This window comes from Xyrauchen texanus, chromosome 25 (genome assembly GCF_025860055.1).
Source record: "Xyrauchen texanus isolate HMW12.3.18 chromosome 25, RBS_HiC_50CHRs, whole genome shotgun sequence".
NCBI lineage: Eukaryota > Metazoa > Chordata > Actinopteri > Cypriniformes > Catostomidae > Xyrauchen > Xyrauchen texanus.
In genome coordinates this window covers 34,476,389-34,503,496 of record NC_068300.1, presented here as the reverse complement: position 1 = coordinate 34,503,496, position 27,108 = coordinate 34,476,389, and the positions used below count along the sequence as shown (strand labels likewise).

At 37.6% G+C, this 27,108-nt stretch overlaps 1 protein-coding gene and 1 long non-coding RNA gene across 3 annotated transcripts; one reads left to right on the top strand and one right to left on the bottom strand.

Moving 5' to 3' along the window:
- Positions 1–315: 315 nt before the first annotated feature.
- On the bottom strand, positions 316–26,224 carry LOC127618463 (ladinin-1-like). 2 transcript variants are annotated; one of them, XM_052090922.1, is made up of 14 exons: positions 26,038–26,224; positions 22,606–22,737; positions 21,656–21,950; positions 17,825–17,892; positions 17,474–17,642; positions 14,833–14,919; positions 14,428–14,471; positions 5,614–5,656; positions 5,452–5,495; positions 5,290–5,356; positions 5,040–5,168; positions 3,373–3,465; positions 1,483–1,576; positions 316–1,045 (listed from the first exon to the last, which is right to left on the bottom strand). In XM_052090922.1, exons 1-13 carry the CDS (start codon positions 26,073–26,075, stop codon positions 1,505–1,507), a joined length of 1,281 nt encoding a protein of 426 aa, XP_051946882.1. In that variant the 5' UTR covers positions 26,076–26,224; the 3' UTR covers positions 316–1,045; positions 1,483–1,504. The 2 variants fall into 2 exon arrangements, with proteins under 2 accessions (XP_051946882.1, XP_051946881.1); XM_052090921.1 differs by having other exon boundaries at positions 1,488–1,576; positions 26,038–26,222.
- Positions 12,257–17,527, top strand: LOC127618477 (uncharacterized). Its single transcript, XR_007967434.1, has 4 exons — positions 12,257–12,343; positions 12,904–12,948; positions 13,591–13,649; positions 17,477–17,527. It is a non-coding gene; the product is annotated as an uncharacterized LOC127618477 (long non-coding RNA).
- Positions 26,225–27,108: the final 884 nt, after the last annotated feature.

Sequence of the window (27,108 nt, the reverse complement as noted above, 5' to 3'; positions counted from 1 at the left end):
CTCTTAAGAAGGGAAGTCTTTTAATGCATTATAACTGTAGTTACAATTATTTATGAGAAGTAATAACTTATTAAAGGTGTACTATGAGATATTATAGATGCAGTATAGTTCATGTTTAATGCCTTTATAATGCATTAGAAATATGGGCTTCATAGAAAGTGTTACCAAAATTTATTATTATTATTATGACAGTTAAAAAAAAAAAAATATATACGTTTGAGAATTCACAGAAAAGGACTCGCATATCCTGTTTCATATCAAATGGATGACTCATAGCATATCATTAGTCAGGACATGACACAACATAACCACTGGTATAAAACTTTTTATTAATCTACAAGATGACCCTTCTAGGCAGAAACCACAATTACATGACAAGACATTAAGGTTTGCTTAAAGAAAGAAACGTAGGCTGTTGTTGGATTGCAACTTTTCCTGAGTTAGTAAGCAAAGGGGTTAAAAGGGCACGTCCATTTTGACATTTCTTCATTAAAATACATTTTCATATTGTGACTCGAGACTCTGGCAAGTTGAAACAACAGCAAACAGAACGCATAGCTCAGTTTCAGCACATGATTTCCCCAATTCATGAAATATGAAACTTTAACGCTTATTTCGAGAAGGTTAAACAATTCAGGACATTCAGGACATTATAGTTGTACTATTCTGAGTTATGCCCTGACTACACCTCTTCCTCTTATAACTCACATGACAGAGTATATCGAGAAACAAGATCGCAGTTTGTCACAAAATGGCAGTATGGTTGTAATCCTGAGAAATTAGTTGAAATAATCCCTGTGATGTTCTTATTTTGTTTAGTAAGACATCATTATTAAGTTACAGTTGCATCCCAAAATCAATCAGTATAAACTTTCTAAATGCTACAAATAAAAACACAAGCCTTTAATTTATCAAAGAAAGTGAATCAGCACAATGTCGTGAAAAGCCGAGGCAAAGAAGCAAAAGTAAGGAGTTTAGAGACAATCCTTGGCACTGACTGTCTGGAAGAGTTTGGCAGTCATGCTTCTTTCAAGATCTCCAGAATCTGCAGAGAAAAATGACATTGATTTATTATCTATTTTACATCATACATTTCTGGGTGAATAACATGTCAAGACCATGACCATTGTGCACATTTTTCCTTCATGTAGTCATGATTTAATACAAAAAAGCTGTCATTGTTAACACTGTAATACAGTAAATCAGCATAAATTAAATCCAGTGCAGCAAATACTAACCGCAATGTATAAATACCTCTTTTTATGCATTATGGTAATTCGAACGTTGAGGGAAATGTGCTTAATTGTCAAGAAAATAGTGTCACAATGTGAAAAATGAAATCATAACTTTCCCTTATCCATAATTAATGCCTGATTTTCTTTATGCAAATTCTAAGCTATATTTTGGGGTTGAAATATGACATTTCAAACTTTTTATAGGTTTATTTAGAGACAAAAAAAAATATAAAAATCATTACCTCACCTTACCTTTAGCAATGAGAATGTCATTTGTGGTCCTGTTCTTGTCCTCTTTCAAACAAACTTTTCTTACTGGAGATGTTCACATGTCTTAGATCCTGAAAAGGAAAAAAACAATTCAGGATGTGTCAGAAGTTAACCATGGAAAAGAAACGGTAGCCATCGGCATTACATATTCTAAGCTTTTAGCTCAGTTGAGTCGAAGTGCAGCAAAACAAGCCGTAGAGTTTCTGTGTCATATGATAAATATGGTTAAAAAAATAAGAAATTGTAAGTTGCACAAAGAAAATGAAGCTTATTTTTAGAACCATTAACCCTCCTATTGTCTCTCCTATTGTCTTAGGGTCATTTTGACCCGGGACATGTATAGAATATGTTAGAAATACTGCATCGGTTTTGATACTGGAACCAAGCATGGTGACTTTGTCAAGACCATCAAAACAAACTAAATAAAAATAAATACATTTTTTTTAATTAATTGTAATAAATTGTTCCTTCCATTTTCTTTTCATTTTGACATGTTTGGGAAGAACCAGTTGAGTCCTTTCACCTTCGGACAGTTTTTTGTAAATCTATGAATCAAATTTGACATATAAATATTTAACATTTTCTTAAAGGTGCACTCAGTAATTTATTCCTAATTAAAAAGTTTAACTCCTAAAGACATGAATTGTAATTTTACAATATATGTATAAAATCATAAGCACTCACATTAAAACAAAGACTTCAGTCATATCAGTAAACTTATAAAAGCTGCTTTTGATTTTCCCAAAACTCTTGAATTGAATATTTGTGCACACATGCACATGCAAATTACTGAGTCCACATACACAAACACACAGTGTTTTTTACAGTTTTGAACAGGTAACATATTAGTAAATAAGTTTAGGGTACAATGAGGCTAATGGCTCCTTAATGGTAAAATACCTATTGGATATTCTTTCCCCCTAAAACATTAGATTGCAGAAAGAGCCAATACAGCAACTTCCTAAAGCACTGTAACACTGCAACACATTTTTAACATTTGTGGGAGGGAATGGATTTGCTGCAATGGACATGCAATTGGGCCCAGCTCGACTGCTGGAAAAGGTAATAGAGATTCATTAATAAAATAGGCATGTACTGAAATGTACTGTGACTGTAAAATGTACACTGGTTATTTTCTACAAGCAGAATGAATCAGAAATTGTTGTAAAAATTTTGAGATGTTACAAAATTCCAGTTATTTTTAAGCAATCCTAATATGCATTTTGAATGGTTTTCAATACAGGTCAAAAATGACCCGAAGGACAATAGCAGGGTGCAGTTTATAAGACAATAGAAGGGTTAAGATATTTAGCATTGTGACATTATTTTCAAAACAATTAGGCAGACTTACCCCCCATATACTCACTACTGCAATGTGAAAATATTATGATGATGAAAGATTTTTTATTTAAATGAAAGTATTTTTGGCTGACTTTTAGGCTTATTTGAATAAAAACTTTTTAACAATACAGTAATACATTATTTTTTTTGTACATTCTATTAGATTGTAAAACTAGTTCTCTGATATTTTTGCTTAGCCCTTGAGGCAAAGAAAGAGGTTGTTTGAGGATATCCAGGAACCCTCTGCCTTTATCTTGACTGAATGATGACTCATTTCTGAGAAAACCTGTCACTTTGTGGGCGGAAATAATTCCACATTCACAAGAGACATAAAACATATTTGTCTGATGACTAACAAGACCAAAAATGAGCTCAGTGCAAAGTGTAACACTGCCACCAAGCCAAACACTGGTGAAGGTGCTGAGTGATCCAGCAAGTGTAGTTGAGATCTTGTCAATCAGTTCTAGTGAGTAAAATGTCTTCTGTGATGCTCCTCGGCTAGAACGTAGTAAAGGGCAGCACTTACCGAAGGACTATGAGATGGTGACACAGTAAATGTTTTCCTCTGAACCCAACGATTGATTCGATCAGAAATTCCAGAAGAAAAACTGCGAAAGTCCTAAAACAAAGTAAACGGTAACAACAATGAATTACATTTACATTTCTGCATTTGGCAGACGCTTTAATTTAAGACGCACGGTTAAATTAACTGTGATATTTTTAATCACGGTTAATAGTGAAACTGTATAATCCCATCTAAATATTTATACACTGCATCATACAAACATTCAGAAATAGCATTAGGGTTGATGTTTCAGAAAAAAACGCTCTGAAAACCAAATCCTCCATTCATCCTCATTTAAATCTAAGAATGCTTTTTAAACAAATCACCCCCTTCACAGTATTGGGACGTTTGGCCCCCGTCTCCCCCAATTCTATGCCAGTGGATATAAGGCAGGGACATTCAACCTTATTCAGACAAAGGGCCCCTTGGAGGATAGAGAGACTGAGTAGGCACCCCGTTACACCATCGAGTGTTGCATTTTAAGCCTAAAAGTAGTAATTCTGCAATTCTTACCTTAAAGGGATATTTCACCTAAAAATGAAAATAGTCTCATAATTTACTCACTTTAATACCATCCCAGATGTGTATGACTTTCTTTCTTCTGCTGAACACAAATTAAGATTTTAGAAGAATATTTCAGCTCTGTACGTCCACACAATGGATGTGAATGGTGACCAGAACTTTCAAGCTCCAAAAAGGGCATTAAGAAATCCATATGATTACAGTGGTTTAATATATGTTTCTGAAGCGATGCAATTACTGTGTGTGAGAATCAGATCAATGTTTACCTATAAATCTCCAATTTTACTTTCACTTTCAGAATGTGAAAGTGAAAGTGGAGATTTATAGTAAAATAATACTTAAATATTGATGTGTTTCTCACCCACACCTATCATATCGCTTCTGAAAATATGGATTTATCTGCTGGATATGGAATACTTTTCTGTGGCCTTTATGTAATTTTTGGAGCTTGAAAGGCCTGATCACCATTCACTTGCATTGTATGGACCTACAGAGCTGAAATATTCTTCTAAAACATTTGTCTGTGTGCTGCAGAAGAACGAAAGTCATACATATCTGGGATGGCATGAGGGTGAGTCAATTATGAGAGAATTTTCATTTTTGACAGTTTTTAAAATGTCCCCTTTCCCTTCAAATCACTTGTAGCCTAATGTATTCAGGTTGATTCTGTGGTGTTATAGAATTTTTTTGACTTAAAAAAACTAAACAAAAACAGCTCATTTAGATTTTACAACAAGAAGCATATTGCTTTCAAGTAAACCAAAAATTGTGCTTCATGTGTTAACATCTAAATGAACTGGTTTTATTCAATTATTTTTATTTTATTTAATCTGACTAAATTTACCTGATAAATTAGGTTACACCAACAAAAGTATTTTTATGAGTTAAATCAAATAGAAACAAATATCCTTTTAAGTGTAGTACCATATTTATGTATTTACATACTTTTGCAATAAATTGCAAACCCATTGCAATAAATGTACTCTTCAATGAATAATTTCATAAAGACATTTATGAAAGATATTTAAATAATTTCATTAAGACATTAAATAATTTCATAACACATTTCATAAAGTTATGATTCTGCCACTGAACATTGGCATTACCTGTTTGGAGAACAAGTTAATTTTCTCCGATCCCTCCTGTTCTTTCTCAAAGAGCTCCCTCTTCCTTGACACTTCGTCCGCTAAACACACCGTCTTATGAACTATCGGCGATTTGGCAATCTGCCATTTCTGCAAGTTTAAAAGTGCATGATTCCTTAAGCATGATTTATATCTGTCATATTGGACAATATTTTTGTATTGCAATCTCATATGAAATAATATATTGAAAGAGCTTTAAAGAGATGCAGACCTGTGATGCTTGAGACAGTCTTTCCATTTTCTCCTGAATGGATCTAGATGATATTCTTTGTCCAGAGCTGGTCGAACAGTACAGACAGCATTCAATTTAACACATCCTCATATTACTGCAATTACAATCAGAGTATAAATGTGGTAATACGGATGGACTCACTTTCTCTGAAATGGGGACTGCTCTTCATCGTCTTGTTCAGGGCTCTGTGTGTTTAACAGAGTACGCTATATTGAGTATTATATCAAGTATCAACTATTATATTGAGTATTTGTGTGACAGCATACAGTAAGTTTGTAGTGAATCAGTCTTTAATGGCTTTACCTTATTAGATTCAAAAGTCTTCGCTGAAGTTCGCACACTTGCACTGTTGATGAAATCAGAAGGTAATAGGTCTATTAATTAATAGATACAGATTCTGTAGTAAATACAGATTTTACAGCTATTTGATGCTGCTGAGGGAGGGGCATTTTGGACATTTTGTCTACTGGAGTACTCTGACTAATAACTTGAGTACTTGTCGAGTACTCAAGGGGCGATTACATGTTCATAACTGTATACGTATATAATAACATGTCTGACAAACGTCTATGGCTGCTGCATTGTGTCTTGTTGTTCCAGTGTTTTTTCCAACGTTTTTTCATTATTATAGGCTGTTATAAAATAATATCTTGTTTTCATTAATATCATATTTTATCATTATGTGCGGATTTGCTGTCCAAAGCTGAAAGAATGTGCCCCACACACGTCTGTCTGTTCTTCCTGCAGGTTACCATAGTACCGTAGTCAGTTTGAAGACGCATCATTGTGTACTATTTAGCTGTGCTCTGTCTAGCTGTTTGAAACGCTTGCATGCTGTATATGCGTTGCTTTAGTGCGTTGAGTCCATTGCCATACGCGCCTGGTGTGTGTGTCTACAAAAAAGCCGCAATGCTCTGTATTGTTATTGCTGTGATTCATGAAGCGATCCATTTAACTCGGAGAGTCTGAGTTTCCACCTTTCAACTGGGGAAAGTGCAACAGAATGACACTAACTTGGAAACTCGTGCAGAAATCTTCAACTCCCATTTTGTCGAGATGCAGGTGCGTGTTATTTCATGCAGGGCAGGGAGGTTCACAGTCAGTGACAAACATTTACTTTTATTAAATAATATCCATTTACGAGTCAAAGTTCTTACATGAAATGATAATAAAACGTGTTTAGCAAACGTTTTGCAGAGGCAGGTGTTCAAAACACGGTTAATTACACTCTCTTTTGATTATCGTAACGATACCATTGCAGTGTTGTATCAGTTCGGTTGCTATGAGACATTTCTGACAATCAATGTACCCCTCAAAACCACAGTGTAATCAATCTCAAAATTAAAAATAAGCTCTTTGTTTGTGTGTTTAGCTGTCAGGAAATTGTCACTGGATTTCAAATTAAGTGAAAAGTCACATCATGCGAGATCACTATCGATCATCATTTTTTATGATCGATCATTGCTGCTGTTGATTACTCGAGTATCTGAGTACTCGAGTAATCAATGCCCATCCCTAATGCTGCCATTAAAGAGGTCATGAGGAATCCAATTTTCGACATCAATCTTTTGACTTATAAGTGGTCATTGTACTATAAATTCACATTGTAATTTTCAGAACTCAAAACGTACTCCTCACGCTGGGAGGAGAATGCTTTGTTGCCTTTTCTTTGATTCGCCGCCGCATGCTGAAAGTCTACGGTACCCACATTTTCAGAAAAGGAGTGGTTTCCTCATTTCCTGGGTCACACACTCAGTGTTTACGTCCATTGTTATTGCAATTGCTGGACACCAAACATTTATGGCAGGCACGACGCTACAGAGGTGGGCCCCCCGCCACCGCGCGCCCAGCTGCAGCACAACACACCAAAGCCCAGGCAGTTGTGATGGATTACGAGGAGAGTTCCTTCCTCCCCCGTCGCTGTCCGGTCCTATGGTGGGTACCTGGAGCCAGATAAGTGCTACGATGTCCCCAGTCTCAGCACGGCCACGAGTTCTGGGTCCAAGCCCCCTCAATGTGGTGCCTCCGGCTACAACCTGCCGTGAGGCCCCACCCACCGGTATGACGTGATTGTCTCCTTGGTCCCCCTCGTCCAGAGCTTGGGGGCGTGGTTTGCGCTCCCCAACCCATCGCAATGGCTGACCGGGACCATCCAACTCGGCTATGTGATTCAGTTCACCAGGCACCCACCCGGGTTCAGTGGCGTCCGTTTTACCTCTGTGGAGGTGTTATCTCTTTTCTCAGGTAGGAGTTAGACTCAGTCTCTATGATGGCGTGCCTCATGAGTGAGTGCATGCAATCAGTGCTGAACTGCATGAAGATGTTCAGGCGAAGCACGGCAGTCCCAATGAAGCATTTTCAGAGGCTCCTAGGGCATATGACGTCCTTGACGGCGGTCATGCTGCTCAGGTCGATGCATATGAGACCGCTTCAGCACTGGCTTCAGACTCAAGTCACAAGATGGGCATGGCACTGCGGCACACATTATGTGGTTATCACGCCAATCTGCCTCCTCCTCTTGAGTCAGCAGCAACTCAAGTCGTTACTTGCAGACACGCTGATGCTGACTCCACAATGCTGTTGACGGTATGTCTCTCGGGAAGCACGACCTGATCATCAGGTTCCTTTGAGGCACGAGGTCGCTGGACCTCATGGGATCTCTCCGTGGTCCTGCGGGGAGCCCTGTTTGAGCCCTGGAGTCAGCTGAGCTAAACTCAAGTCTCTTGAAGACTGCCCTCCTGACCGAGCTCACGTCCATCAAGAGGGTAGGGGACCTGCATGCATTGTCTGTCAGCGACACATGCCTGGAGTTCGGTCCGGATTACTCTGATAATACTATTGATGTGATCCTGAGGCCTGACCGAGCTATATGTCCAAGGTTCTCATGACCCCATTTAGGGATCAGGTGGTGAACCTGCAAGCGAAGCTGCCCCATGAGGAGGCAGAATTAACTGTGTCCGATGCGTGCTTTGCGCATCAACTTTGATTGCACGCAGAGCTTTAGACGCTCTGAGCAGCTCTTTGTCTGCTTCGGAGGACAGCGGAATGGGAGCGATTTATCCAAACAGAGGATCTCCCACTGGTTCGTTGATGCTTTAGCATACCATGCCCAGGACATCCCATGCCCCTTGGGGCTTCGGGCACACTCAACCAGCCTCCTGGGCCCCGACCAATGCCTCTTTAGCAGACATCGGTAGAGCAGCGGGCTGGACAACACCCAATACCTTCGCGAGGTTCCGCAATCTCCGGGTTGTGCCGTTCCTCCCACGTGTTTTGTCAGGTGCGAACAGGTAAGTTTGTGGGACATCTGGCTAGGTGTATCACTTGCGTATAGCGCCTTTCCCCTCATGGAGGGGGAGACGTGTGCTTTTTACCCCCAATACTGTTCACAAGACCGTTGGCCCTTGAAGTCCTTCCTCCTTAGCCCTGTGGTAGGCAGATCCATGGAGAAATTCGATGCCGGCCCAGTACATGTGCTAATAGGCCCTTTACTGGGGTAGGTGCTCCGCATGCATTGGTTGCCTCTATGTAACCTTGTATGATTAGGCAGTGTCACCCTCTGCCACCAGTCGCCGTGTTTGTAGAGCTCCATCCCCTCTGGGTACGACCTACCAAGGGGAGTTCTCCACATGCGACAGTGCCGACAAGACTCGGTAAGACCATGCAACGTATTTCCACATAGTTGCCTCCCCTTCGGGCAGACTGTAATCTCTGTGGTGTCTTCCACTTGGGAATGAACACCCCCCGACACGGACACTTATGACCTCCAGCTGAATTATTTACATTCTTTTTTGGGGAGAAAAAAAAGAAGAGGCCACGGCTGGGGCGGCCTGTCCCCATTTTTTGCAGTCGACTTGTCCCCGAGGTGCAGGGGAACCGTACAACGCTCGTAGGAGCGTTGGGGTTGGTTACATGATGGCCAGGTACGCTGGCTATGAGGCACACAATGATTTGCCCGTCTCGCACTGCCAGTCCAGGTAACACAGTTCAGCTAGTTGTGGCGTTTCGTATAGTGACCTCTGGTGTCATTACATCGACACAACTTCGAGTGAGTGACAGAAAGGGAACGTCCTGGTTTCTTTCGTAACCTCCATTCCCTGAGAGAACGAGATGTTGTGTCCCTCCTGCCACAACACTGAATTAAGCGCCGAAATGCCCTGGACCCTGTCTCGGCTCCTCAGCACAAAACCTGAATGTGTGGTTGTGAGCCAGCTCTTTTTATACCCGTATGTCCAGGGGAGTGGCATGCGAATTCCACTAGCCAATTTCCATTGGACTTTTCTCAAAGATCAGAGGTGTTTGGGGCTTCCAAGGGCGACCTCCAGTGTCACTACATCGACACAAGTCTTGTTCATTTCATCAGGATTGGAGGTTAGGAAAGTAAACAGGATGTTTTACAAATATAGGAATATTTGTGCAAGTCATTTATGTTCTTGATTTAAAACAAATATTAATATTTGTGCAAAATTATGTAAAAAAAAATAAAACAAATATAGTAACGCTTTACAATAAGTTGTATTTGTTAAGAGTAGTTAAGTATACTGCAGTTAACATCCACTAACTTTTACAGTACTTAAAATCTTGGCTTAATCTTGATTCATTTAAAATTTTTAAATATACTAATACATTTTAGCTATATACGTTAACATTAGTTAATGCATTATGAACTAACACATATTGATGAAGAATTGTATATTTAGAAATTAACATTAACTAAAATGAATACAAAAAAATATTAATTGATAATGTATTCTTGTGTTTTATTTTATTAATAATAAATAAGACGAGACAAAGTTGGTTACTGACTGAACTGAAATGCTTTTATCCGGCCCCCCTTTTTAAGTGACTCCTCTTACGTACATCTTGCTTATCACGTATTAAACTAGAATACTAGAATTTTTTACAATTCAGGACCTTAACATTTGTCTAACAACAGTCAACAATGTAATCACCAAACATTAGATCTATTACTTATTATATAATTTTGCATTTACATTGAGGCCTTCAAATCAATAATTATTCTAGCACATTTTATAGTCTTTGAATCTTGATGGCATTTTAACTTCTCTTCCAAATCTTGTGGTGATAACTGTCTTGCTCTGTCTTTCAAGTGAACCATTTTGACATGTGTGCTTCACCACAACAGGTAAGTCTGGATTCATTTCTTCTTGTAGCATTGCATTTGTGTTTGACTCAGTGTAAAAGTCAGTTTGTTCATGTGTTGATGTAAACTCTTGTTCTTTTGTCTTTAACAGATGCTTTCTGTTTCTTCTGTAAACCTTTCCATCAGGTGTGCAAAGAACATATGACCTTGGCAACTCATGCTTCTTCAGAACTGTTGCAGGTTTCCAGATTTGTCCTTGCTGTATCCTCACTTTGTCCCCAGGTGATATGTTTGGCAATTGTTTGGTGTTTCTGTCATAATAACATTTCTGCTTTGACTGCCTGTTTTTGAGCTTTTCTTGAATTTGTCCACTTACTTTTGGAGTCAACAATACAGTGGAAGTTGGCAGTTTCGTTTTCATCCTTCTCCCCATTAAAAGTTGTGCCGGTGACATTCCAACGCCATCTAGTGAGTATTGCGATATTCCATCAATGCAACATATGGATCTCCATTCTCACATTGTGACTTTGTGAGCATTTTCTTGATGGTCTGGACTGTTCTTTCTGCTTGTCCATTAGACTGAGCATATCCCGGACTAGACTTTTTGTGCTCGAATTCCCAGTTTTCTGCAAAACATTTGAATTCGTGACTGGCATATTGGGACCATTATCTGATATTACCACATCCGGTATACCATGTCTGGCAAACAGTGATTTCAATGCAGTTATCACTCCTCTACACGTAGTGTCAATCAGTTTTGCAATTTCTGGAATGGCACATTGTGATACCATTTTCTCAATTTGAGCTGACATTCCTGGCCAATAAATGATGTCTCTTGATCTTTCCTTGCATTTCACCATGCCCAAATGTGACTCATGAATTCGGTCCAGCATTTCATTTCTCATTTTGTTTGGAATTATGAGTTTTTAGCTTTAAACATCAGTCCTGATGTGTAACTGAGTTCTTCTTTAAATGTCCAATATTTCTGAACATCTTTATGAACTGAGCCTTTCTCAGCAGGCCATCCTTTCATGATGTAGTCTTTCAACATCTGTATTTCAGGATCATCAGCTGTTGTTTTTCTGAAGTCTTGAAGTTTCTTTTCAGATACAGGTAGCTCCAGTGTTACGCAGTTTACCTCCAACTCCTCTTCAAGCAGGTCTCCGATGTGTTCATCAAGGTAAGCACGACTCAATGCATCTGCTATATGCATCTCTTTGTCCGGCTTGTATATGACTTTCAGATTGTATGTACCTTTGCTGTCTGAGCAACATCCTTTGTAGTCTCAATAGTGTTTGGTGTAGCGGTTTTTTGAAAATGCTTTCAAGTGGCTTGTGATCACTCTCTACGTGAACCTCTCTGCCATATACATATTGGTGGAACTTTTCACATCCGTATACGATAGCAAGTAGTTCCTTCTCAATTTGCGCATATCTACGGTGACAGTCTGTGAGTGTTCTTGAGCCTTATGCTACTGGTCTGTGTTCTTGTAGCAAAACTGCACCCATTCCTTCAGAGCTTGCATCTACTGACAAAGTTAACGGTTTATTGACATCGTAGGATTTCAGTATTGGTGCATTCTTTGTTAGTGTTTTGAGTTTCTGAAAATGTGTTTCTTGCTCACTTCCCCAGATCCATTCAGCATCATTCTCCAGCAGCTTTGGCAATTTGGCAAGATACTGCAACATACCCAGACATCTTTGAAGAGCTTGTTTATCTTCTGGTGGAGGTAATTGAACTACGGCTCTTACCTTCTCTTCATCTGATTTCAGTCCTTCTGCTGTCAAAACATGACCGATACACTTGATCTGTGAAGCTCTGATCTGATATTTTTTTTCTTCAGCTTGAGGTTGTACTCTCTTGCCCTTTCAAGGAGTTTTATCAGTCTGGCATCATGCTCTGGCGTCTGGCGTCATGCTCAAGGCAAAGGTAGGAATCTGTATCTTCCTATGGGCGTGTTGAGTGTACACAATTTGGAGCTTTCCTCGTCCAATTTGGTTGGCATCAAGCACCGAGAATCCTTTGGCATTTGGCATGTTTGACAAGACTTCTTCAATTGTGAGCAGTGGGTAGCAGTTGCCATTTTCAAATCCTGTGGGTCGAGACATATGCAGACTTTATCTGGCTTGACAATTGTCACCATGCTACTCACCCACTCAGTTGGCTCTGTTTGTCTCGCAATGAAATTTGAGTCCTCCATCCTGTGCAGTTCTTCAATTATTCTTTCTTATAGTGCGACAGGAACTTTTCGTGGAGCATGTATAACAGGCTTTACTGTCAGATCCACTTGAATGCGATGGTATCCAGGCATGCATCCTAGACCAGTGAATAGATCTTCATACTGTTTCAGAATGTCATCATCAACAGACACTCCATGTATTCTTTTTATCATTCCCAAAGCTTGACAAGTAGCTCTTCCTAGTATTGCAGGAGCATCTCTTTCTATGATCTGGAACTGAATTTTGTATTTTTGACCTTTGTACTCACAGGTTAACTGTTTCTACCCCAATGGTGACATCTGGTGTCCTGAGAATGTAAGCAACTTGCAGGTGGATTTATTCAGCTTCTCCGTTGTGCCCAACGAATTGAAAGTCTTTAACGAGAGAACATCACATTCTGCACATGTCCAGCTTCAATGTGTTGCTTGCCTCTTATATTGATTATTTCTGGCCATTTCTCTTTCTCTATCTCTGTTGTGACAGCTTGTATACTTTTCACTTTGTTTCTCTGCACTTCTACCGTGCCCAGGAACATATTTTTGTCACTTTCTTCGGTTTGCGTATGCATCTTTTTTTGCAAAATGGTTCTTTTTACTGCACAGTCTGCACGTTTGTCCGTAGGCAGGACATTTTCTCTGCTCATGTTTATAACCACATCTGCTGCATTTTGTGTCGTCATTCGAGTCATGCTGCACCTCTTTTGGCATTATCCTGTTGATTCTTAGCTTCATTTCTACAGTTTTGGTCTTGTGCATGTCTACTTCTTCGTTTAGCACTTTTACATGGTTTTTACATTTCGTTAGCTCGACAAATGTCCAAAGCTTTTGCTAATGTGAGGTCTGCCTCTCTAAGTAATCTGGCTCTTACTGTGTCATCTCTTATGCCACAAACAAGCCTGTCTCTGATTAATGAATCATGCAATTCTCCGAACTCACAGTCTTTTGCCTTGTTCTTTAGGTCCGTGGCGTAGGCATCAATATTCCTTGAGCCCTCCTAAAGAATATGTGACATGTAAGGTAGGTTTTTTCTCAGTTCACAATAGTCTTTGAACTTTTGTTTGAGAACGTCGATTTTGTCTCTCTCACGGTCTCGAAATTCTAAAGTATTGCAAACTTTAATTGCCATAACAGATAGTTTGTGATACATAATGCATTAACTAACGTTAACAAATACAAAATTATTGTAAAATGTTACCAAAAACATAATTATGCATACTTTTAATTAATCAGTAAGCCTGTTATAATGTATTTTTGAAAATGACCTTATAGTCTTATGCTCGATAATTGTTAGTAAAACGCAAAACTACAATAGAAAATTAATTAAAGATATACTGTAGTGAGCACACATGGTACTGTACGTTTTGGCCACATTGTGGTATTAAAGTATGTAATTTTGTGAGCCAATACACCTGTTTAAAAATTGGGTTCACTTTTCAGCAATTTGAACTGAAATTATATGACACATGCACATTGCACTTTCAGTCTTTGTTAGGGCTGTCAAAGTTAACATATTCATACGTTTGATTAAATATATCTAAAATTGGTAATTTTTCGACTCAGTTTACTTTTAACAATCATTAAGTAATTTGCAGTCTTTGTATAGTTGAATTTATCGGTCATCTAAGCCCACTAAGTATGACATTTCATCATTTGCACCAACATCAATCAGACAACTGTAGTAAAAGGCCAGTAGCAAAAACAACATTGTCACAAATTATTTAAAGATATTATATATACAGTGAACATAAAATGTTTTTACTTATTACAAGAATTGCCAAAGCCATGTGATCAGTACCTTCTCTGTAACGGCATCCTTTCTCCCTCCTTCTTCCTCATCATCTGAAACAGATCATGCGAGTGAGGTTCAGAGCAATACTTAGTGTGTTGACTTAAGTCAAATATTTAACAAATGCGCGACAACAGCCCTCACAGCATAGGGTATAAATAATTAAAAGCATCCCTACGACTGGGCTGGTTCTATATATATATGTCTATGACGTAGTACTTAAACATTTTATTGACACAGGCAAATTTGACAGTATTGTGGCTTGTTTTACTGTACATATGATATGCAAACTATGATACTTTAATAAGAAATATGTTGACTCTTGATGAGTTGCAAGACAACAGCTAATATGCCATCATGCTTGAATAGCTCAAATTACAAAGAATAAATATAGTGAAATGAGAGCTTTGTTACCCTGAAAGACGCTGTTCTGGAGCTCTGCCGTGTGAATGCAGGTTTTGGGGCTGGCTCAAAATTGCTAGGTGACCCATTTTCATGTGTCTGTGCACATATGCAAACAAAATAAGACATTGAGAAATGAAAGAACAACTAGATTTTTAGTCTCAAAAAACACAACCATGATTCATTTTTTGTTCAAATTCTTAACCATAATTATAAGCAATAGTGATGCTTGCCTTAGCATGTGACATATCACACAAATATTACTCTAAACCTTATTATTCACATCAAAATAACCTCAATCAATTGAGAGAAAGATGATTAGGCAAACAAACACAAAACACAAGGCTGTCTCTCTCTCTCTCTCTCTCTCTCTCTCTCTCTGTGTCTCTCCTTTGCTTAAGAGAGTGGGCGGGACCTTATGTAACCTCTTTCTCTTGAAACCGATGTGACTATTAATCATATCTGTCAAGATTTCCTGCTTCTGTTGGCCACAGGAAAGTAAAATTGTACCTTTGTTACCATAAAGCTTATTGCTATCATAAAGGTCATAGTTTAATGTTCCTCTAGAGGGAGCCCTAACATAATTCTACTTGAATGCCTCAATGGATTTGCAAATGGATCTTGTGCAAGAGCAGGGCTAAAAGTAAACATACATTACTGGAATGCCACATTCCCTGGAAAGAAATCTGTGCACTAGTGTTACCACAAAGGCACCATGGGCATTGCAGTCAATAAGCAATTTGTCAGGTGTAAAAAAATACAGGTGCAAAAGGTGCAAATGCAGGCTGAGTGAATATGTACACACATCTCACACGGATTTTGTATCAGGTGTAAAAGCTTCACAGTTCAACTGAAATTGTTCAAGAGGAAGCAATTGTATCTTTGATGGTGGATCAATAACCTGGTGATAATATGATATCAACTTACGTATCAAAATTGCAAAAAAGTACTCAAATGTACCATGGTATTTTCATTGTTCTTTAGACACTTTTAGACATGTACTACGGTGGTCCCATTATCCTCGATTTACATATAAATACCATTGTATATGAATAGGGTAAATATTTAGTACTATGACAGGGCTCAACCATAATGATTTTTTATGTTGTCCTGTTTGGCTTATTTTTCCTTGATTGATGATTCAATTGTTATTTTTATTTCCATTAAATGTTTAGTTTTTGTACACAAAAATGTAATACCTAATATAATATAATTATAATAAAATAATAATGATATATACATTCACCGGCCACTCTATTAGAAACACCTATACTGTACATCTACTTATTCATATGGTTATCTAATCAGCCAATCGTGTGGCAACATGGGCAGTTGGTCCGAATGGTGCCAAAAACAAAAAACATCCAGTGAGCAGCAGTTCTGCGGGCGGAGAGGGCTTGTTGATGAGAGAGGTCAGCGGAGAATGGCCAGATAGGTTAGAACTGACAATGTCTACTGTAACTCAGATAACCTCTCTGTACAATTGTAGTGAGCAGAAAAGCATCTCAGAATGCACAACATGTCAAACCTTGAGGCAGATGGGCTACAACAGCAGAAGACCACGTCGGTTTGCACTTCTGCCAGCCAAGAACAGAAAGCTAAGGCTGCAATGGAACTACGATCTGTGTACCTCATCAGACCAGGCAATACTCTTTCAGTCTTTAACTGTCTAGTTTTGGTGAGCCTGTGCCCACTGCATCTTCAGCTTTCTGTTAGGTGTACCTAATAGAGTGGCCGTGAGTGTATAATATAAATCTATGATACATGCATGTGTGTACATATATATATATATATATATATATATATACAGTATATATTAGATCTGTCAAAATCAACGCATGAACGCTTGTGATTAGTTCATGTTTTAACATATTCATTTTCCTTAATCGCGATTAGCACATTTACGTGAACAATTTAATTTACCCAGAAGCATGACAAGTCTTAACTATCACTGAAATGCAGAATGAGACATTGTAGGCAAGCGATTTTCATGTGTAGTTCTAAGTGGCGCTTGACGCTGCCATTGACACCCTAATGCGAATCATGAATGCAGCTGTAGGATTGATGTAGCAAAGAAGAGAGCCACAGTCTGTGGAGGATGAGAGTTTATAGGATTTTATGCCCATTGCAATGAATATGCAATCAACTGTATGTGGGTCTTTAATAAGTCAACCTCCAAATTAAATGGGAAATGTACCTTGTACCAAGGTAAGCCTACAAGCTTAGCATAAAGTAGCTGATGGAAAGTGGATAGCCACAGTCTACTGGCAGATGAATATTGTGCAGGATGAGAGTTTAAGAGATTTAATGCCCATTGCAATGAATATGCAACCTATGTGGGGACTAGTTCTTTCAATTAATCAAACTTTCAGTTAGACTTTGGGAAACATTTGCTTACTTGAATTGTTGCTATTTTAGGGCATTTTTATCTTTATACTGTGGAAGGCTTTGTTTGGATTTTTTTTTATAAAACATTATATTGTTTAATTTTGTTTTAATTTATATTCCTAAGAGGATATAAAGTGTCAAATTTCAGTACTTTCCAAATCTGCGATTAATCGCAATTAACTACAAAAAATTGTGTGATTAATCATGATTAAAACTTTTCATTGACTGGCAACACTAATATATACATAACATCTTCATGTCTCACCAGCGTGTCTCCATTTGGTGTGGGGCTCATAGAGCCTGAGTGGGCGGGGCTGTATGGTGGCTCCACCTCAGAATCCTGAGTGGGTGGAAACCTGAGGCTCAGAGGAGAAAACACTCTGCTGTTGGCTGGTGGTGATGTGGGACTCTTATCGAAGGAGATGGAGACAGAGCTGATCAAAGAGAATAATGATATGATCTAATTTGAGCAGGGCAAAATTATACTTGCATTATCACAATAATCAAAGAGCATACAGACAGATCAATGTTATCAGATATATCAATACTAAAAAGCTGGGTTTATACTATAATCAGCCCAACATATTTAATAGTTATAAATGTAGTATCTAAATACCTCACAAATTTTCGAGAGGATTTTGTGGGAGTAAGTGATGTTGAATCTTGTTTTGGGCTTCCATTTCGCTATAAAAAAAAAAACAAATGGCAATTAACACATATTTAATTTACTTCACTTATTCAAGACATAAGAAAAACAAAAATGAAATGGAGGTGGATTATTCACAGTCTACTGCAACCCAGGAATTTGGTTGGTGTTTGGAAACATACACTATGGGTCATAGAAATAAATGAACACATTGTTTTAGTTTCAGGTCTTTGCACTGGTCACAGTCCACTTTAATTGTATGGAAAAATAGCAGCTGGCACAGCCAACAAAACATTTCCCTTTGTGTTCCTTGAAAAAAACAAAAAACAAAAACATGTATTGAGCAGTTAATGACAGAACTTTCATTTTTAAGTGAACTATATACCTTTGAGGTATGACGAATTTACCTTAAAATATCAAATCGAACATACTTTTTTTAAAGCTCATTTACTTTTTATGCTAATTTGCCCTTCACTAGCCATTCTTTACACTGTGTATTTATTACAGGTTGCATTGGCTTCAAATTCACCTTTGTTTTGAAAGGTTTCACAGAAGTGACGAAGCGCCTCAAAAATGGGTCAAATGACCTCATTTTCTCTCATGACTTGGCCCTGTAGGTGTGTGTGTAAGGTAAACTGTGCCTCCCGCAGCTCATTCTGTTAACTCTGTAGATGATTAATTACACACTATGTGGATAGAAACGAGGAACTTCACAGCAAACAGATGACCTCTGACCCCTGGTCACATGATGATATCTGTCAGATTTACACTGTGAGGAAGTGATGGCTTTCTGACTATGAATGACTTTGAAAAAAAAACTGGCAACATGCTGGCAACAATGCAATTCATTGGAACTCATGGTTCAGGTCCGTGTCTGACAAATGCAATGAGGCATGGTTCAACAGTGATTACCGATACAACATGAAGCGAGTTTACACTGGCTTCGTGTTTACTGTTTCTACTGTCACTGGACTACTGTACCTTAAACCTAATGGGTAATGCTTCAAAGTCATTTGCAGATTTAACATGGTGTGTTTTATACAGGATCGTCTGTTTCACAGGCTATATGACAAAGGTTTGAGGAAAACATAAATCCTGGCTGAGAATTCATGCATAACCGTATCACAAGAAAGAACTGACGGAATGTCAATATTTCTGCAATGAATATGTCGTGCCAAAACATGCAACTATTTAGATAACTTGAGTTTATTTACAGTTGAAGTCAGAAGTTAACATACACCTTAGCCAAATACATTTATACAAATCTTTATACAAGCCACAACTTTGGATGTATGCTTGGAGTCATTGTCCATTTAGAAGACCCATTTCTGACCGAGCTTTAACTTCCTGGCTGAAGTCTTGTGATATATCCACATAATTTTCCTTCCTCATGATGCCATCTATTTTGTGAAGTGCACCAGTCCCTCCTGCAGCACCCCCACAACATGATGCTGCCACCCCCATGCTTTATGGTTGGGATGGTGACAATTGGATTGCAAGCCTCTCCCTATTTCCTCCATACAAAACGATCATTCATTATTCATTGGCCAAACAGTCAAATTTTTGTTTCATCAGACCAGAGGACATTTCTCCAAAAAGTAAGATCTTTATCCAAATGTGTACTTGCAAACTGTTGACTGGCATCTCTGTGGCGGTTATGGAGCAGTGGATTTTTCCTTTCAGGTTATTTCGATATAGGAATTGTTTTACTGTGGATATAGATACTTGTCTATCTGTTTCCTCCAGCATCTTCACAAGGTCCTTTGCTGTTGTTCTGGGATTGATTTGCACTTTTCACACCAAACTACATTCATCCCTAGGAGACAGAATGCATCTCCTTCCTGAGCAGTATGATGGCTGCGTGGTCCCATGGTGTTTATACTTGCATCCTATTGTTTGTACAGATGAATGTGGTGCCTTTAGGCATTTGGAAGTTGATCCCAAGGATGAACCAGACTTGTGGAGGTCCACAAGATTTCTGAGGTCTTGGCTGATTTCTTTTGATTTTCCCATGATATCAAGCAATGAGGCACAGTGTTTGAAGGTAGGCCTTAAAATACATCCACAGGTACACCTACAATTGACTCCAGTTAGCCAATTAGTCTATCAGAAGATAATTGACTAATTGCCTAAATGCAGGTGCACACTGTACGATTTATAATAGTCCTTCATGGTTGTTGTTTGTCAGACTGTACGATGTGAATGCATTTATATCGCCATGGCACACTGTGCGATATTATGTTATACTGCACAATATACATGATAGCTGACTGTGGTCCCAATCAGTGAACGTGACTCATGTTACGGGAGTGTTGCGGAATAGAAGAGAAACGGCGAAATGTACCCACCACGGAGGAGCATTTTTATCTCACTCTGAAAGTCAGGACATCAGCATTTCCATTGCTCCAATACCACTCCATCACGAGCACAGGCTAACATTTACAAGAAAGATGGATTTTGTCAAACAGGCCTATACTAGCTTGATCACAAATCCAGAAAATTATAGATGTTGAGAAATAATGTGAGTGCGGGAGGTACCCTACAGCAATAATGAGCTACCACATGCAAATATTCATTGTGGAAATAAAAAGACTTGTGGCCCGAAGAATTACAAACTTCACCGTTCACATTGGAGAAAACAAAAAGGTGGGTTATTGTCTTTCTCCTCTTTTTGATTGTAACCCATCGGCCATTGCAAATGCAATGCAATGCAAAATTTCGAAAATACATATAGGCTGATAATATATCACGCTTGCAAATTCCCTATGGATGATGCACAAACATGATGCAGATTTCTATAATTGTATCCAACTGTATATGCTGATTTGGATTAAAACGTCCCATAAATACTTACCAGTATAAATTGTTCAATCTTTCTATTCTATTTATTTATAAATACAATTGGAGTGGTGTGAATCTTAACTAAAGAAGTTTACAGTAAACATTTACATTCTCGTTTACAAAATTACTTGTATCATGCACAAAGTAGATGTCCTAAACGACTTGCCAAATCTATAGTTTGATCATTTGAAATCTGTGGAATCGTTAAAAATGAGTTTTAATGACTTCAATCTAATTGTATGTAAACGTATTACTTCAACTGTAAATTAGTCATACATAACTGCTCCTAAAGGCAAGCTATTTGTTCTATAACAAAATTATTAAAACTATAAAAGTTCACAAATCATCCGGCAAAACCTCATCACCCCTTACCAAAAATTTGTTCCCGTGCCTTTGGATGCTAACATGGACAGGTTACACTTTTTCTTAAAAAAACATGAAAAAACTACAAAAGGTTCAAGAAGTACAACCCAGACTACTTTAAACATGGGTTATGTTTAGTATCGTGTTGGGTTACCAATTGATGTCCAATGTATAATCAGATTCCTAAACCAAAATCAGTCGAGATCCACTGCATATGCAAATATTTGTTGAAATAGTTGAAACTACTTATATAAATTCACAGTATATACTGTATATAATCTGCATTTTCTTGAAGAAAATGTTAACTGAGCTTGTTGCAATGCATTATTAGATTCCCTATTACTTGAAATATATGCGTGTGATGCTGCCTGGCCAAAACAAGGGTAACAGTCTTAGAAGTTATAATAATTATGCTCCATCAAGAGCACACAATGATGCCTTAAAATGCCATTTACATAGGTAGGCAGCTCACTAGGTTTTGAACCAGAGCTACTGTTACAGTAATTGCAAATTGACTGCACCATACATACTTAGAACATCTTAAAGCTCCTTCTACATCTTCGCACCTCTAAAGAGGAACACTACCTGTCCTCCTACCTTCTCATGCGTTTCTGAGGGCTCTGATGGCACGAGGGCCTCCTTGCAGCGCTGAACATTATCCCTGAGCTCATCGTCCCGCTTCTCCCCCAGCAGCTCAACATGAGGCTCCCCATCCAAGATGTCCTCTATGTCCCCCTCCTCTCCTTCCTTGTGCTTCCTCAGAGTCTCCACGTGCCTCATCCTCCGCCGCTCATCACGGACTCGCAGCATCTCCACAAAGTCCATCTGTAGCTGGGCCAGACCGCCACCAGAGTCGCCACTGGAGTCACCAGCTTCAACAGGTCCGCTAACACTGGAGACATTAGATTAGAGTGTGCTTAATGTAGTGGAATGTTAACGTTTCACTCTTTTCTGTTTCTTCTCCATAGGGGTCATAACTCAGTCGTCTTTTCACTCTATGTTTTCAAAGATTCATCAGCAATTTATGTCACCGGGAGAAGTTCGGCTAACTCGGATTCATTTACACTTCTAAACTTATTTATCAGACAAGACTCTCATTTGAGATCAAGCAGTTTTTCTTCATACACATGGGCAGTGTGGTGTTATTTCACATGAAATCCTTTAACAAAACATGTATGAGACCAAACTACAGCATTATTATAGGAACTAGGACCTATTCATATTCTCCTTTATGGTATCATAAACTCTTATCTGAAGCTCTCTAAAGCACCATCCTTGTGTTCAAGTTCAACTGCATCATGCAAATAGTTATCATAAAATTTGCATTTATTTCAACATATCTCTGAGATTATCATTTTAAAGTCAAGTACAGCTCTTAAGCCTTTGAACTGAGAAAGGAAAGCATAATACACGATTAGCATTGCTTTGGTTTCTGCATATCATTTTGTGTTTAAAGGTTTCTGTGGCATCTACCAAATGTTTTTATTATTATTGTTATTATTCTTCTTTGGATAGTTCTTATTGTTGTTGGCCAGTTGATCTCGCACCTACTGTTGTGCAGGTTGATCTCTTCAGTGGGACTTTCATCTGTGTCCGCGGTAGTGCTCGAGCCCCTTGTCTTCCTCCTCTTCTCTCTCTCCACCTCTTCCTCATCCTCCACAGTCCACTGTCGAGTCAGCCTTTAAGATCAAACACACACCCACACCAATGTAAAGCATACAGCAGCAAAATATACAGTACATATAAAAATACATATAAACACCTATACACTATTTGAAATATGCCTCCATTGCAATTTTACCAACAGGTACACTTAAAAAAAGTGGTAACCTGCCATAGTTACCTAAAGGATCTATTGCTACTTGATTTACCCAATAACAATAACTTTGGTTTGTCTAACCTAATTTGCGAGGTTTATTTTGGGTTAAATAACATTTTGAATTGAAGGTGTCATGCATTGAGATATTTGACCTTGATCTTTTGACATATAAGAGGTCACAGTACTATAAAAACACACTGTAAGTTTCAGAACTAAAAATGTATTTGTTAGTCCAAAAAGGCTTTATTGAAACCAATATTCCTAAACGACTCATTTTCTACTTCCTCGTACATCAGCACAAGTCTGCCTCTGCATAAACAAGTCAATGCCTACTTTTTCATCATCGCCACTTTGGCCCGCCCACAGGTTTGCATTTAGAGTGGTGAGAAGAGTCGGAACGGCAGGGACAAACACAGGAATTATTGGAGCAACAAGAGGTTTGAGATACCTGCGAAGTTTACAAAACGTTGTGCAGTGCCAGGTTGTGGAAAAACAGACTCTTTGTATTTGATTCCTAATGTCCTAACATTAGGATAGAGTGGCTGACATTTATTTCTAATGACAACGTCTTACATTAAAAAATTGTCGAAAAAAGTCCTTTGCCGAATAGTCGTTTGATGTCATTTAACGTAACATGAGATCACATGAAACTCTAATGATGACGTGTGAGAGCAGCACTGCAGTTCACGTCTGACTGAGGAGAAGAATTACACAGACCACTGTCCAGACGCACTCTAAACTTTCACAGCTTCAGGTGATGTAGATCACAAAGTATGAGGGAATTATAATGCAATTAGAACTAATATTTACTCATTTTATAATACAAAATAAGTAAATACAGAAGCACTCTCGTTGTGCTGCTGCTCCACTGAAGCAAAACTTGTGTGTCGAGCATCTTTAAAGGAAAAACCCCGGCATTAAATCTTATAGCTGAGTTATAGCTTTATTAAAGTTCAAATAATACAGAAGCAGATCATGTAAATAACTGCAAACTCCGAAACTGGCATTTCTCTGTGCGGTCAGCGCCTCTTCTATGAGTTGCATGAAGTGTCCCGATCTAAGGGGGAGAGATTGAAACTGAACACGGCTGATGAACACTTTGTCATGGGGATACTCGTCCCTCGAGCGTGCATGCTTAATGCAGCTAGATTATAACGTGATTGCTCATGAGTTATTGAATCATAATATATGTCACTGTGTGTTTATAATCATGTAGAAAATTGGCAATATGCCACTTTATTAATAAGAGTTTGTTTTTAGTGAGTTAAAGATGGTTTGAATTGAACAGAAAGGTGAAAGAGGAAGTCTTCACCCCATTATACACGGCAACAATATACGTTTTTGATTTGTTTTTGTTTTGGCTTTTTTCCAATATATATTTAAAACTCCTTTAAAACAACATACATTTGACACAATCATTGACAATTATTTCATATGCAAAGATGTTACCCAATCATAGCAGTGGGCGTTTACAATGAAGTTTGAGCTTTTTAATCAGAGGGCAAAAAATAGAATAGAAAATGGACAGTTATTTCTAAATTATGATTATTTTTGATGAAAGAATCTTACTAACATTATAAGTCAACCTCAGTGAACATTATAAAATAACATGACACCTTTAAATAATACAACTTTAGCTGTTGCCACATAAAGCCAGTGTTGGGTATAATACATTACTAATAATTAATTCATGTAATTACATTTATTTTCATTCTAAAAAGTAAAGTAAGGGATTACTCTTAATTTTTCAGTAATGCAATTACAGTTACTTCTGATGTAAATGTGTTAAATACTGTGTAGACTATATAAAACAAGAGTGAATTTTAAATCTAAATTGAATGTCTAATGATAAAATGTATGTTTTCTAATTTAATGCAGCCCCCTTAAATTATTTAGCAAGTTCATGAATAATTTATTTGATTTTATATGGTTAATTTGAAAGAATTAAAGAATATTGTTATTACTGTAGTAATTCATAATAACAACATGCAATATGTGTAACACAGACACTGTAAAATAAAGTGTTATTGATGTAATCATAGAACATTTATGATTTTTGGCATTGTACTTCTCTGTATTATCTCTTTGACCATTCATGCTGATTCAAGTGATTGGCCAATAGCAGCAATCTGTGGTCAAATATTACTGTATAAAGGTTACTAAACTAAATAATTAAAAGTAGAGTACAGTACATAACTGATTTCCAACATGTAGCTATGCAAATTTCATGTCTCACGTAATAAAATAATTTCCACTCAATATTTTGTCTTTTTTTTTTAACAAACTCATTTGGTAAGCACCCTCATATTACACAGAATCAATGGATAGACAGACAGATAGACAGATAGACAGACAGACACACAGACAGAGAGACATATATATCTATCTGTCTGTCTGTCTATCTATTGATTCTGTGCAATATGATACAGTATATATACAGACAGACAGATAGATAGATAGATACAATAGACAGTGTCATTCTGAGCTCAATAACTACTGAAAGCCACTCTGACAACCTTTTTTCAAAGTATAGAATATGAATTACGATCAAAGGTCTCAATTATACATCCCAGAGGTGGACTATTGTATTTCAAAGGTTGAAAACAGTGTTTCATTGTGCAATAACTGGTTTTTCGAGCTCTGTTTTGGTTAAAGGATACTTGGTGCCTTGAGTTTGTAAGCGTGACATTCCATTCCATACAGTACTGTAAGTGCATTACACTAACTGTCAAACTGACCACTGCAGCTCGCCCTAGATACTTTCCAGTTACTTTCAGCAAAATTACTTTCAGTTTTTCTTTTAATCATGAAGTTGTTTTTCAAAATACACAGGACTTCAACATAACTCAATTAATAAATATCCTATTACAGGAAGATGCTATGCTTTATGAACAACAAAACTCCTGTGCCTTTTTTTTTTTACTCCGTTTCCTCTTTTAAAATAATTTAAAATATTTTATAAATTACATTATTTATCTACAATATTCAGAATTGAGAAGACAAAAACGTACATCTAATTGCTATCCAAGCAGTGCTATAATAGTTCTAATAGTTGTAATGGTAAGTATCATCAGCATTTGTTCTGCAACCTGTTAGTAACCGCAACATCATTAACCAGACCAAACAGATGAACTTTAAATGTATATTTAAATTTACTTACGACGACAGAGCAGACCAGTTTTTCCGGCTAATGGACATTATCCCTGTTTCTTATTTGACGTCCGGAGAAAATGCTGTTGAAGTGTATTTGGTCCGCGCTCTTCCCTGTATCTCTGTGTGTACCTTTACCCCGCACCTTGACAAGAGACGCGTCACATGACCACAGCCATCAACACCGAGAGTGCAGATCGCAAAAGATCAGCGTTAATATGCGGTTACAAAAGTGCTTCTATCTTTTAGCAACTCAGACATAGTGTGTTAAAGCACATGAACAACTTCAGCATATCTGGCTGGATGAAGAATATTTACACTGCAAGCGACGCGACAAGACTCACTTGTCGACGAATATTTTTACACAGCAAGTTAGCAACGCAACATTTTATTTTTTATAAATTTTTATTATTATTTTATTTTTATTTATTATATTTTTTTGTGGCCAAAATATATTAGCAGATCGTGAAAATATGTTGTAAACCGCAAGGATGAAACAATAAATAAATATGTTTTCCAAATGATAATTAGACTATATATATATATATATATATATATATATATATATATATATATATATATATATATATATATATATATATATATATAGCATATATAGGATAGGATATATTTTGTTTAAACCTTAAAATGTCAAAATATAGCCTATTACAAAATGTTCTTCAGGAGCAAGAAAGTGCTTTAATATAAATGCATTAAAATGTACATATGGACTAGAACAAACTAATTATTTGTATAAGTGTATACTTTCTTTAAAGTGGATTCTATGGGTTTTGACAAATGAAGAGGGGAGTGTGTTTATTTGACATTGGGTAGCCTATAGACATGCTATATGCTGACATATGCAATATGAGGTAAACAGTGTTGGGTATATTACTTCTGAAATTTAATCTGGTACTAATTGCAAATTGCACGACAAATGTAAATAATGTTATCTTTTAGATTGCATTTTATACACAATCTAATTTGATAAATTTTTGATTAGGCCTTTTTATGTTTTGATTGAAATCCCAATTTTCACTCCTTTCATTAAACATTAGTAAACATGAAATCAAGCAACAAT